General features: G+C 41.1%; 1 protein-coding gene across 1 annotated transcript; it reads right to left on the bottom strand.

Annotated features, from left to right (window-relative positions):
- Positions 1-745: 745 nt before the first annotated feature.
- Positions 746-14,650, bottom strand: LOC117330935 (zinc finger protein 235-like). Its single transcript, XM_033889506.1, has 2 exons — positions 14,607-14,650; positions 746-2,877 (listed from the first exon to the last, which is right to left on the bottom strand). The coding sequence occupies exons 1-2, from the start codon at positions 14,630-14,632 to the stop codon at positions 1,647-1,649; spliced, it is 1,257 nt and encodes a 418-aa protein (XP_033745397.1). The 5' UTR covers positions 14,633-14,650; the 3' UTR covers positions 746-1,646.
- Positions 14,651-15,354: the final 704 nt, after the last annotated feature.

Genomic DNA, 15,354 nt, shown 5'->3' with positions numbered 1-15,354 from the left:
AATGCTTAGCTGATTTATTACATTTGTGTAATAGTTGTAAGTATTGCATATTCATAATAAAATGGTTTATTAGCTAAACAAAATTTAAATCCCATATCTCAATCTAATGGGTCAGTCTACCCCTGAAAAAGGGAGAGATGTTAAGATATTGAAACCGAAAAAAAACCTATGAATTGTGGCTATAAGATGTGGTAAAAGATATAGGATGTGATCCCTTGAAACAGTGCGTAAAAATAAAAGATGTCAAAATAAAAAAAAACAAGAGGCCCAGAGGGCCTGTATCGCTCACCTGGTTTCATGAGATATGAAACAAGAATGATGCTTAAGTATATTTGCCACTGGTATTGCTATGTCAATATATCATAAGCATTTTATAAGGGTACATGAACATTGCTTTTATTGAAATTCTAAAAATGTCAATTTAGCCAAATTGATCCCTTTTGGCCCCGCCCCTCAGCCCCCTGGGGGGTCAGCCCCACCATTTGTACAATTTTGAATCCTTACCCCAAGGGGGTGCTACCAGGCGAAAATGAGTGATATCCATAGCTTAGTTTCAGAGAAGTTGTTTATATCAATTTAGCCAAATTGACCCTGTTTGGCCCCGCCCCTCAGCCCCCTGGGGGGTCAGCCCCACCATTTGTACAATTTTACATCCCTACCCCAAGGGGATGCTACCAGGCAAATATGAGCAACATCCATTGCTTAGTTCCAGAGGAGAAGTCGTTTATATCAATTTAGCCAAATTGACCACTTTTGGCCCCGCCCCTAAGACCCCTGGGGGGTCAGCCTCACCATTTGTACAATTTTGAGTCCCCACCCCATAGGGATGCTTTTGACCAAATTTGGTCAAATTCAGATCAGTAGTTATGAAGAAGTAGTTAATTGTTGACGGACGGACGCCACGGTATGGCATTATAAGCTCACCTTGGTCCTTCGGACCAGGAGAGCTAATAAATAATTGAAGATTATTAGAAAACTAGAGCAGGAACAGGTCAGCATGTGTCCCATCGTGTGGCTATACATCCAAATCAGACATCAAGAGGAAATCTGTCCATATCACTGAGGTTCAGTTTGACATTTGGACTTCAAAAGCAATTACATATAGGAAGTGAAAAGTATCAATTGATATCACTCGTTTCCTTCAACCTCCATAAATCGAAATGTAAATGTATATTACTCATATAATATTATATGTTTTATCAAATCCAGGGCCTCTGAGATCAAATTTGTCCTTGACCTTGGGATCCGAATGGCCTTGAACTTTGACACATTTACCATCATAATCTTTGGTCAATTGATATTCCAAGCAACTCTTCTTCAATAATCAATGATAACAAGCTTAGGATTACCTTAAAAATCGTCTACTATAGGCAACAAAGATATTTTGACGCAATTAATCTATGAATGCACCCCACAAGGATGAGTGAGTACAATCAGACAGAGTGATGGACGGACAGTTGAATGACCACAAAAACAGGGCGATTTGAAAGTCCACCATCTAATGATTGTGAGCTGTCCTACCTTTAGGCCTAAGGCAGATGACATCAATTTATACCAAATTACGTCTCATTCAAGACAGATTACGAAAATGTGTTAATTAGCCATCTAAATGTGCACAGTTTGTCAAACAAAGACATATGTATGGTTCAATTATCTTCTGTATGTCTCCCGAGGTTTGTCTTTAGGTTACTTGCTGGACTACATTCCTTGCTATTGACATCACATTTGAATGGCTTCTCTCCAGTATGTTTCTTGAGATGTGTCCGTAAAGTTCTTAATCGAGTGAACGCCTTAGGACAGATGTCACATTTGTAAGGCATCTCGCCAGTATGTGTCCTGAGGTGTTTCTGTAGGCTTCCTGATTGACTGAATGCCTTACAACAGATGTCACATTTGTATGGCTTTTCTCCAGTATGTGTCCTGACATGTTTTTCTAAGTCACTTTTACGTCTGGACCTCTTACAACAAATATCACATTTGTATGGCTTCTCTAGATCTCCTGTATGTGTCCTGAGGTGTGTCTGTAGGTTACCAGTCCGATTAAACCCCTTACCACCGATGTCACATTTGTACGACTTCTCTCCTGTATGTGTCTTGAGGTGTCTCTGTAGGTTACCAGTCTGATTAAACCCCTTACCACAGACATCACATTTGTATGGCTTTTCTCCAGTATGTTTCCTGAGGTGTGTCTGTAGGTGACCAGTCTGATTAAACCCCTTACCACAGACATCACATTTGTATGGCTTTTCTCCAGTATGTGTCCTGAGGTGTGTCTGTAGGTTTTGTTTCACACTAAACCCCTTACCACAGACATCACATTTGTACTGCTTCTCTCCTGTATGTGTTCTCGTGTGTCTCCGTAAATTAACTGCTCGACTGATCGCCTCAGGACAGACATTACATTTGTATGGCTTCTCTCCTGTATGTGTCCTGACATGCATTTTTAAGTTACATGTCTGACGGAACCTCTTATGACAGATATCACATTTGTAAGGCTTCTCTCCAGTATGTGTTTTGATGTGTGACAGAAGGCTACCTAATGAAATAAAGACCTTATGGCAGATAACACATTTGTATGGCTTCTCTCCTGTATGTGTCCTGAGGTGTGCCTGTAGGTTACCTGTCTGACTAAACCCCTTATCACAGACGTCACATTTGTATGGCTTCTCTCCAGTATGTGTTCTGATGTGTGTTTTTAAGTTACCTGTGTGTTGGAATCCCTTGCCACAGATATCACATGAATAGGGCTTCACTCCTGAAGGAGTCTGGACGTGGCTCTGTAGTCCACATGTCTGAGTGAAAGGCCTTTCCACAGACATCACACTTGTTTGGCTTTTTCTGTGTCCTGTTATGAGGGGGGCAGGTTTTATCTCGCACCTGTAACCAAAAATAAACCTTTTTTTTTTAACGGGACACCTTAACCAATCTCATCGCGGCCAATCTCAAACAATGCTATATATGGTTATAGTGTGGGGATCCCAACTGCTTCAAAAGAAATAATGAATTTCAGACTCTCTAAGTTTACAACATACATTCATAACTTTATGACTAGTAGCGATTTAAAGGAATTAATATCATTTCCCTTATTTGGCCTCGCCCCCTTGGCCCCTTGGGGATCAGAGTCATTATCAATGCAAAATCTGTTTCGCTTTCCCAAGGTTGTTTCCGACCAAATTGGGTTCAAATCCATTCATAACTTTATGACTAGTAGCGATTTAAATGAATTACCTCTATTTCCCCTTTTAGGCCCTGCACATTTGGCCCCTCGATGATCAGTCACTATTTATGCCATATATGTTCATCTTCCATCAAGAATGTTTCTGACTTAACATCTTCCATCAAGAACGTTTCTGAATTAATTGTGTTCAAATCTATTCATACCTTTATAACTAGTAGCGATTTAAAGAAATTACCTCTATTATCCCTATCTGACCCAGCCGTTTGGCCTTTTGGGGCAGTCACCGGCCATTTATGCAAAATCTGTTCCCTTTCCCCAAACAATGTTTCTGTCCAAATTGGGTTCAAAAACATTAATAACTTTATGACTAATAGCGATTTAAATGAATTACCTCTATTTCCCCTTTTGGGCCCAACCTGTTTGGCCCCTCAGAGGTCAGAGTCACCATTTATGCAAAAAAATCTGTTCCCCTTCTTCCAAGGAAGTTCCTGAGCAAATTTGGTTGAATTCCATTCATAACTTTATGACAAGTAGCGATTTAAAGGAATTACATCTATTTCCCTATTGGGCCCCACCCTTTTGCCCTTTGGGGGTCAATTTCACCATTTATGGATAATCTGTTCCCCTTCCCCCAAGGATGTTTCTGACCAAATTGGGTTCAAATCCATTCATAAGTTGATGACTAGATGCGATTTAAAGAAATTGCCTCAATTTCGCCTATTGGGCCCGGCCCATTGTTGTCAGAATCACCATTTATGCTAAATCTGTTCTCCTTCCCCCAAAGATGTTTCTGACCGAATTGGATTCAAATCCATTCATAACTTGATGACTAGCAGTGATTTAAAGGAATTGCCTCAATTTCCCCTATTAGGCCCCTCCCCATCCTGCCCCTTGCAGGCCAAAATCACCATTTATGCAAAATCTGATCCCCTTCTGCCAAGGATGTTTTTAACCAAATTTGGTCAATATCCAAAAAGAACTTTTTGACTATTAGCAATTTGAAGCAAATGTTGACGAATGGACAACGGACGCCGCGCCATGACATAAGCTCACCAGACCTTCAGTCCAGGTGAGCTAAAAATGTTATTTACCAGGTTAATAGTCGAAAGTGCTATTGACCCGGAATGAGCGCATTCATATTCCTTCGAATTGTCTCTACCGCCATCCCTTGTATTAGTATAAAGTCTGAAATCTCTTTTGAAAATGTTAACTAAAATCACACAAGTAATGCTTCTTTTTCTTTTTTTGTTGATTTTGAATTTACATTAAAATTTGATCATTGAAACAGACTTTGCTTTTATTACTAGTCTTGAAACAAATGGAATAATTTAAATGTGGGTATAATAAAACAGTTATTGTATGGGTATTTCTGGAAATAGCTCTTATATTGTCCTCTTTTATCGGCTTCGCCTCGGGGAATAGTTTTTGTCTCTGGGGACAGTAAAAGCGCTATTTCCCTCATACCCATACAATAACTGTATATACATGTTCTTAATAATTGCCGTAATTGGTTCATTAAATTGTTATTTTGAGTTTTGACCCAAAGAAATCCAAAACAAGAAGTTAAGAATTATTTCCAATGGAAATTAAACAAATTTTGACAACACGAGTCCCAGATGGCCTGTATCACCCACCGGGATGCTGCAGTGGTAATAAATGGTAAATTACCCTATATTTCTACTGAAGGATTTCAAAGAATTTGGCTACATTTCCCCTTTTAGGGCCTACACTCATGATCAGACACCTTGGGAGATGGAACACATCTTTGAATAAAATTGGTTCCCTTTCAGACCAAATATAGAACTTTTCAATCCTGAAGAAGATGAGTTTTAAATATTTGTTATATTAAGATATCCCTATTCATTGATTCTTTTCATTAAATACTTTCAATCTTTCAATTTCATCCGAAAACTATATGTGATTAAATGGCATATCGACGGTGTGTTCTATAGCTTATCGAAGCATATCTCCTTCACCATGGTCGTAAGATGGAAACTCGGCATATATATGACAAAGAGTGAGTTTTATCAACAAGTGGCTCGAGCTCAGAGGGCCTGAATCACTCATGATCACATGGTCAGAAAGAATAATGGCAAATTCCTTTTCCAGATTCCATGATCTATTCAAAAGCTTTATTTGTTGATGTCTGTCTAACAATGCTATATACAGTTAACGGGTGAACGTGGGAATCTCAAATGCTTCAAAGATTTAACCCAGAAACAAAATCCAGGCTCAACATGAAGGTGTTAAAAGAAACTACCAGGTAAGTCCCTTGGGGTGGGGGAAAGACCCCTGGGCCTATATATTTACATCAGGATTGTGTTCATATAGCTATAGGGTGGGGATCCGACCAGTTTCAAATATATTACAAAGAAACTAATTCCCTAGGTGTGGGGAAAGATCCCAGGTTCCCTTTTACAAAATGTAGTTGTGCCCCGACTACAACTAACCACCGTCTTTGTACTTGTAGTGATGATAAACAAACTTAGGTAGTACTTGAACAAACCCACTGATCAACCTTCTGGCATCAGACAATACAAGCCCATCATTATCTCCCTTGGTAAAGGTAATAAATTACCTTGTTAGTCATGTGCAAACATATGCAGTGAGCTTCAAATCAAGTGGTTATGCTAAAGAGAACAAAAGCCTGACCAGGCACATTGATGACTAATTGATAACCTGCCCTAAGCCTCCGAAAATGAAAGATTTAGAACTGTTTCCCAGTATCCGAGACTAAGCATGTGACTTTGGAAAACAAATATATATCATTAACGACTCATTCGGATGTATTTGTGAACAAAATCATCTGAACAATTTACCTACATAACAAGAACTGTTGGCAGGATGACCGACTTAAATCCTCCCCAATTTTGAATCCCTAACCTATAAGGATGCTACCAGACAAATTTAAGCCATATCCACATACCTGTCAAGTTTCCCGCATTGGACAGGAGACTCCCGAATATTCAATACAAAAATTAATTTATCCAGTTTGAAAGTAATGACCCGCGCGGGTCCCGAATTTTATTAAATTCTCCAGTTTTTTCCCGCTTGGCCCAAGTACCTCGGTCATTGACACAGCAACATGACATGTCAATTTGACGCTTCAAATTCTGACTAAAACTAGTGTGTATATAAGTCTTGAAACGTTGTCCAATATACAGACTCAACAAAGGGCATATTATCTATGGTCAGTGACACTAATTGACCCCTAGAGGTTAATTAAAAGAGTAGGTCACCTGTGACAATCCCTCGACTGTCACCAAATTGGGTCTCTAGTGAAGTTCCCAAGGATCAACATATCTGTAGTAAAAAAAGCGATTTGCAATGTAGATTTTTCCAAAGAAGTTATACAAACCCCAAACTAGCCATATTTGCCAACAAATCAGTATATTTTTAATTGATTTAAGAATGATAACAAAGAACTGCAGTCAGACTCTCAAAAAAAAATTGTCACCGTGCTGTTTACGGCGGCCATGATTGTTGTGATGAATATTCTAACAAGAGCTGTTGGAGAACAGCATAGCTCGTCTCGCAAATATTTGTCAATAAATAATTAAAATATACCAATTTGAATGGTTTCGCAAATTGCATTAATAATATTTATATTGTTTACTTCATCAGATTATGTTTTGTGAATTCATGCAATTTTCAAAACCATACCAATTTATATATATATATAAATTATTTATTGACAAACATTTGGGAGACAAGCTATGCTGTTGTAGATTAAATGAATATATTAAATACAAATTAATTGCTTTTGAACGTATTTCTTCAATTTTTTGATAAAATATTATCCTTATCAGAGTTGTCTCCCTTGAAAAATGTGGACCGGTATAAATTGTCTAATGTGAGCATTTTGACATTGTTTTATTTTCAGTTTCACCCCAAGAAGGGATAGTGTAACTCCATAGGGACTCTTTTACCAAATATCAGCACCCTAGTACAATCATAAAGTGATGTGTTAATAGCTTTCAACATTTACACAAAAATTTTAAAAAATGTGTTTTTCCCCAAAAAAATCTTTCAGTTTAACTCTGGCAAGGGATAGTTTAATCCCCACAGGGAACCTAATACCATGTATAACTATGCCTTTCAACACTCACAACATAAACTTAACACAAAGTCCAAAGATTTAAAAACAAAAAAAACACAGATTTAAAAAGAAAAAAATCATCTTTTTTTTTTTTAAGTTTTCCTCCAGGAAGGGATTGTCTTACTCCATAGGGACTCTATTGCCAAATATCAGCACCCTAGTATAATTATAAAGTGATGTATTAATATCTTTCAACACTTGCACCAAAAACTTAACGCAGAAATATTCTAAGTCCAAAAATTTGAAAATTCTGGTTTTTTTCCCAAAAAAATCTTTTAGTTTAACTCTGGCAGGGGATAGCTTAACCCCCACAGGGACCATTTTACCATAAATTACTATGACTTTCAACACTTGCACCAAATATTTAACATTTGAAAAACCAATGCCGACGCCGGAGTGACGACATAAGCTCTCACTCTTCTTCGAAGAATCTGGAAATGGACATTTTTTTCAGGATATTTTTTTTTCTCTCTCCTGACTTTAGACAATTGTTTTCTGGGAAATAACAAAGCTAAAAAAACATAGATACTTATTTTTTTTTCAATGAAACTTATACATGGATTTGATTTAAAAAGAAGAGCCTTCAATATAAAAAAAATATTATTGATTCATGGAATTATTGGAAGGTAAAATCAATTGAACTAATGTTTTTGAATATGCATACATTTTATTTAAGTCAAAATTGACGTACATGTATATATATCAGTATACATTTGAAAACAATTCATCTCAGGATTTTTATTTGACTCTAAAGTATTTTACAACTGAGAGTCACTGACTCCTGAGATTTTGATCCTACTTTTATTTACTGTTCAGTACAAGTTATAATAACTCAGCTGCATTCACTTGTTATAAAATTGAATACTATTAATCAATTAATTTGTGTTATTTTTTGTTGATGAATGCAATATTTTTAGTAAAAATGTCCTCGCGCGCAATCTCCAGTTTTTCAACATTTGACCCGTGACAGGTATGTATCCACTACTTAGTTCCAGAAAAGAATTGACCCGTTTTGGCCAGCCCCTCAGCCCCTGGGGGGGGGGGGGGGGGGGGGGGGGGGGGGTCAGCTCCACTATTAGTACAATTTCTAATCCCAACCCCATAATGATGCTACCAGTCAAATTCTGTTCAATTCCGATCAGCAACTATGAAGAAGTTGATGGACGGACGACGGATGCCACAGTATGGCATAAGCTCACCTTAGTCCTTTGGCGTATTGTTTATTTCAATCTAATTAAAATCTAGATGGTCATTCTCACTACGTTACATGAGCATCTAACAACATCCCATATGGGGTCACGTTCTGATGACATTTGAGATATGTGTATGTCACTTTCAGGGCAAATTGTCTATTTGTCGTTGAAACTAAAGCAAACCATTTCGTCATAGCTTGCATCTGAAGCAAACCATTTCGGCACAGCCTGTATATAGCTATATGCTACGTGGGACGAAATGACTTGAAACAAATTGACAGATTAAGCGACCTCTGAACTATAGTCATGCTAAATCGGACATATAAAATTCACTTCCAAGATTCTGGAAGTAGTCATTTGATTGGCTAATCCGAAAGGTCACCCTGACATGACCCCTTATGGGATGTTGTTAGATGCTGAAACAGAATGATTGCCTGACGGGGGTTAAGGGAGCTAAACACTAATAGATTCAACCCCAGTATCTGATGTTTTCTTACCCCCTAGTCCTGTATCAGCCCCTTCCCAATGGACCTTAATGTCCAACCTATGGGGAGTTTTTGTCTCCCTGTATAGGAGATTGTCATAGCGCCCCCATTCTTCCCCTAGACTGCATGAGTAGGTACCCCCAGGGTCAATCTTCCATGGTTTGACGGACATACTCAGCGGACCCTGGTTCTGTTGGCGCGAAATCCCACGACACTGCGGATAGCGGCCCTTCAGCGCGTTCTCGCGTATGGGTACTACCGACACGTTTTTAAGAAGCTCTGATCCACCTCCTGGGTTCGGATCATTCTGGGTCTTCCATGACACGTCTCTGTTGGAATGGGCATCTCCTGGGGGCTCAGTGTGTGGTTCCCTGACAGGAAGGGGCATATGGGGCTCCACTGTCTCTAGTCTCACGACGTCCTTCCCCCTTGCAATTTTGAAGTCACCGACCACCTTCATAATGGCATGATCCACCCCAGAGGATACTGATGTGTTGCCAAATAATGGCCCCACCGCACTGGAGTTGGGCTGGACCATGACCGGCTGCTGGGTGGTCTCGTTCCAGCTGACATCACAAAATCCTATTGAGATTGAGGGAATAGCTGTCCGAGCAGTGGACACCATGGGTGGTTCCTGTGGGTCCTCCCTGTAAGGTGTGAGAGGGATTACTTGATCTCCCATTAGTAACCTGCCGGAGTTCATGTCCAGGATACAGTTGTTCTTGGCTAGGAAATCCACGCCCAGCAACATGTCATCTGTGATCGGTGCTTCACATACCGTCCAGGGGGTCACCGTGGTTCCTAACCCGATGAATAGGTCCTTAATTTCCCACACGTTCTCCACGTTGCCGGTGAACCCTCTGAGCTGCACTCGCTTACCAAGTATTAACGGTCCGTTCAGGTGGTCCAATAATCCTCTCCGGACCAGCGTCATAGTGGCGGCTGTATCCACGACTGCTCTTATGGTTGTTCCATTCAAGGTCACGGGTATGGTGAGACTACTCCCTTCCGAGACTACCAACTTTATCTCCCTATGAGGGGACGGATCCCTGGACCCCTTGTTTGATGGTGACGGTGAGCGGGACCAAATAGGAAGACCTTTCTGGCGGTCTGGGGACATGGAATTGTTTACCGGGACGCGGCTGTCTTCCGTGTTGCCCTGGCTCCTACCATTACTCCATCCTGGTGTTGTAGAGTTACGTCCTCGGTCCCACGTCTTCCGGTCAGCATTAGGGGAACGATCCCGGTCCCTAGGCAGAAATCGACGGCCTTCATTATCGGTTGACCGTTGGAAGCGCCGCGGGGATCCGTCGTACCCGGGAGATCGAGGTCTTCGGTCGGGATTTCGATTCCCTTCGCGATACGGAGGATACCAACATGGATCCCCCGCCGGCGGGTAATACGGAAATACCACCTCACCTCCACCCTGATTATGGTATGGAGGTGGGGGCCGAGGCTGGTAGTACGGTGAGTTAGCTGTCCCACCACGCGTAAGCGACCGTTTGAGATCATTTACCTCATCGCGTAGCATTTTAATAATCTCCTGCTGTGTCTCACCGTCCCCGGGTTTGGTGCCTTCAGCGAACTCCACCTGTCTACTCGGACAAGAATTCCACGGAAGTGGAGGTGTCGCCTGTGTATGCGAATAATTAAAGGGCCATAACTCTTTAAAACTAGGACTTGAATAAAAAAAAACAATAACAAACTTGTCCACAGTATTATGGTAACGAACATTCTATTTTCGCAAAAAAAATTAAAGGGCTATAACTCTTTTAAAAAGGTCCGAATAAATTTGGTTAACGAACTTGTCCACTGTATTATGTTAACGAACCTTCCCATGCAGTTTCAAATTAATCCAGTAATGATTATTCAAGTTATTGAGTGGAAACCATTTTCGCAAAAAATTAAAGGGCCATAACTCTTTTAAAATGGTGCGAATAAATTTGGTTAACGAACTTGTCCACGGTATTATGGTAACGAACCTTCTCATGAAGTTTCAAATTAATCCTGTAATAATTATTCAAGTTATTGAGTGGAAACCATTTTCGCAAAAAATTAAAGGGCTATAACTCTTTTAAAAAGGTGCGAATAATTTTGGTTATCGAACTTGTCCAAGCTATCATGGTAATGAACCTTCCCATGAAGTTTCGAATTAATCCGTTCTAAACTACTAAAGTTATCGCACGAAAACCATTTTCCGGACGACGCCGACACCGACGCCGAAAAGTAATACCTATATGTCTCCTTTTTCAAAGGCGACACAAAAAAGGGACGAGCGTGTACCAAATAAAGCGCGCTGGTTCGCTACCGAGGCCTTTATATATTTAAGGGCCTTATGAACCGTCTTGGGGTTCTTTTCCATAGCTTTTTGAGCCGCCACCTTCTCCCGGCATCCCTTTAAGAAGGATTCTGTCGCGATTTGATCTTGGGTGGTCTCATCAGCATAAGCATACCCGTCATTGGTAAGCGTTTTAATACGCTGAGCGTACTCAGCAAGGGTCTCCGCTTCTTCCTGCTTGGCATACTGGAGCTCGCGCCTAGCTACTACAGGTACATCCTTGTCACTAAACCTCTCCTTCATCTTCTTTTTTAGCTGATGAAAGGAGAGCGCACCGGGTAGTTTATCTGCATATTCTAGCGCGTCCCCGCTTAGACAATCAAAGAACCGGTTAATTGTCTTACGCTCTGACCATGCGTTGTCGGCTACTATGTGGTCAAATTTTAGGATGAAGGGTTCCCATCTATCCTTACCAGTAAATATTGGCATCTTGTGGCGCTGCGGGCTTTTACTGCGACGTCGGTGGTGGCGGTGTCCATCTCTCCGATGTCGGTTGAAGTTGTCACTGGATGACTCCACATTAGGCTCCTCCTGACTCGAGAAATCTAAGTCAGATGGTTCACTGTCCGATGAGTCGGCACGGCGGTTTTCCACTCGGGCACGACGCGGATTGCGGGCACGCCTATTGTCAACGGCCCCTCGATCGGTTGAGCCGCGCCGAGAACCATGGTCGTCCCGATTATGCCTATCATATGTGTGCCTCCCCCCCCCTCCCCCTCAGGGTCTCTATGGTATACTGACTGCCTGTCTACTGAACCCCTATGGGTATATCTATTTGGTGTATCCCCCATGTGGGTCTCTGTTCCCAGCTTGAGAGGAGGTTTACTATCCCCCGAGTTATCCGGTTTAATACGGTTTGGTATGGTGAGGCCATCTATGTGCCCTAATAAGGAGTTTCTACTTTGGGCCTACATACAGGGGCTGTGGGCAAATCATGGATCTGTGGGTGTGGTATGGGTGTAGACCCCCCCATAATCATCCGGTGGTAGATTGGTGGTAATGTTACCACTATAACCACCCAGGTCCCTGGAACATAAAGGGTCTAAGTCAGCAAATGCCTGGACTCCAGCAGATACTGGGTGCCTGCCTGTTACCTGGGGACCTGGTTGAAATCCATAACCTACAGGTATGTCATTGCCTATGGGCTGAATACCATGACATGGTAGATTGTCCCCAACTTGGGATTTTGTAATGCCCATAGTATCCCTAAATACTGGTGGCTGATCCACAGAACTATTCATGTTGTTCTGAGTATCTGTAAAACCCCAAGATGTTTTAATTTCTTGTGGCGGGGGTTGGACTTGTATCCCCCATGCATTGGCTTTAGACTGGGGAGGGTATGCGTTACTAGCTTGAAAAGGTGAAGGTCCTAGAGGGGCATGCTCTCGCATGTATCTACCATTCTTGGGCAGTACGTTTATAATACTGTCCAAGTATAGGTTGCTTTAAGGGAGAGTACTGGACATGTCCAAACCCCCTTGTACATCCCGGTGTTGGGTGGGTTGGTCCCCCCATACTGACTGGAGCTCAGGGCTCCGTAGGTCCCGTGGGTTGGGGCTCCAATGGTACCCGGTCCTGAATGTACTGTGCCCCACTAGGGGTAGTTAATTGAATTGTCCCCGGTTGTAAGGTCTTACCAGGAATGGACATGGTATCAGCGGACTCCTCCTTTAAGAGATCCGCTGTCTCCCGGTCTACCACAAATTTATCTAACTTGCCCCATAACTCATGGAATTTATGCGTTATTTCTGAGAGAGCCTCATCATGCAGATTCAAACGGTTCTCTAAATTTTTCACAGGGGAATGGTGCCCTCCCAAGGAACTGGGTGAATAGGGTGGTGAGGTTGGCATTAAGTTGATGCCTGTAATTTTCCCCTGCCCTATCCATTCTAGCCAAGTGCTCTTTGTAACCCTTATTTCCTTTAGGGCAGACAATGTTAAATCCCCATTTCCCCTAATCTCTATTATCTTTCCTGCTGACACCTCCCCTATACCTGGGAGGGAACCGAGTTCCTCCTCTGTTGCTTCTCTTAAATTAATGCAGGGCATGACTTAAGTATGATGATAAACGACACAGGGTGGTGTAAATAAGCAACACAACACAGTTTATATATGCAAAATGGGTGGTGTGGAAATAAACAACACAGTTTTTACATGTGTTTATCTCTGTGTGGGTGGTGTTTATATAAAATAACACCAATAGTACATGTAATTACTTTTTAAACTATGTTATCCTAACACTAACTTAACACTAATTTCCTACAACTAAAAATAAGTTTCCTAACACTAACTACTCTAACCTAAAATACGTGCGATTATAACGCGCCTCCTCCGTACGCCGCCAAAAATATAATGGGCGGCCCACAGCACAGGTGGGTATACGTATAAAATTATCTACTTAAACTAATTACTATTATTAAAAAAAAAACCTAAGTTACTGTATAGTAGTACACCCGACCTTTGTATGTCGCCGATATGGGCGGCCCACACGATCAGGCGTACCAGCAAAAACACGAAAAAAACAAAAATGTTTGTTGGAACGACAATTAAATCGTTCCAACCTCCCCTAACCTACAAATAGTTAGAAAAAAAACCTTAATAGTCCGACAGAGTGTCGTTCTGCTCCGTAGACAACATGTGCAGGTCAATTCAAAATGGCGCTGGCACGTGCTGTCCGGAACAGGACGACACTAAGGTGGACAAACATGTTGAAAAAAATAGAATTTGGCGTGAAATTCTCACACACTCTGACACCAGTGTAGAGAAAACTGGTGTGGGTTATCACCAGCCTTCTCTAGAAGACTAATGAATGCTCCCGTATCCCAAAACCCATACAATACAGTGACGAGTACTCACGTTAAGTGGCTGTATGTGTGCATTGCAGGGTTCAGGATCAAAGAGGCCGCTCTCTGACACCCCGCGGGATTTTATACTAGCTCACGTGCGAAATGAGTTCCAACCAAGGGAGATAACTCCCCCGATTTTCACTACAATATCGCGTTTCAAGCTGCCTTGTAGGCCTTATCTACGTAGTAATTATGAGATCGTCATACATTTCGTAACTTATACTCTGATCACAGGGGCATGTCTATAGGTATTTCTGACTATTTTTTGTAATATAAAACTAGACATGCCCCTGTGCTCTGATGGGAGTGATGAACAAACTTTCAATGATTTTTATGACTTCATTTTTCAATGGAATTCATTATCCAATAGGAAGTAACTTGCGAAAGGCATTTCTTGAACATAAATTTACATGAATCTTGCAACAAACATAAAGCACATTGTACTATGTTTATGATCACAAACTTACCGCCAGTCGTTTCGAGCACACAGCATGACATGCGCATGAAGAATGAAAACAACCAAAGGGAGGTAATTCAAGGTTGCACACCACCATCCGGAACTCCTCGTTTTTTTCAAAATAGGTGTAGCCAACCCGAAGATGATCTGAATGGCACACCACCACACTGCCGTTTCACAAACCTAACCAAGCGGGTCAGATCCTACGCTCAATTGTTTGCTTCCCGTGAAAAAAAAAATCCATTTTTTCTTCATAGCCGTATATAATTTTCTTTTGGCTCCGGATATGACGCGACAGGTTGCGTTCCTGGTCAAGATGAAGTATGTGATTGGTCAATGATGCAGTTAAAGACGAATCAAAATTAAGATTGAATGCAAGCTGAATAAGTGGATGTATCTAATAAAATGACACATTAACGAAATTATATTCCTGATTCAAATGCAGTCTTATTATCACCAAAAATGATTCAAACTGATATAATTTTGTTATCCGTGCTGAAACTGTGCATTTATTAATTTAGTTGGTTAATTTATTTCACCAGCAGTTTTACATGATAACCACCAGCATTAAAACTATGCCGTTTATCTTTTTCGGCATAGCCGTATAATATTCTTTTGGTCCCGAATATGACGCGACAGGTGACGTTACTGGTCAAGATGAAGTATGTGATTGGTCAATGTTGCGGTAAATGAAAAATACAGATATGCGGTTAAAAACGAACCAAAGTTAAGATTGAATGCAAGCTGAATAAGTGGAT

This window comes from Pecten maximus, chromosome 7, assembly GCF_902652985.1.
Source record: "Pecten maximus chromosome 7, xPecMax1.1, whole genome shotgun sequence".
Classification (NCBI taxonomy): Eukaryota; Metazoa; Mollusca; class Bivalvia; order Pectinida; family Pectinidae; genus Pecten; species Pecten maximus.
Note: the sequence above shows the minus strand (reverse complement) of the source record. Positions and strands in the feature narration are given on the sequence as shown.

Excerpts from the sequence above, each read along its gene's own strand:
- LOC117330935 (XM_033889506.1), bottom strand. The coding sequence starts at position 14,632 with ATGCTGTGTGCTCGAAACGACTGGCG. Across the intron at positions 2,878-14,606 it reads TGTGCTCGAAACGACTGGCG|GTGCGAGATAAAACCTGCCC; the intron begins GTAAGTTTGTGA and ends TTTTGGTTACAG.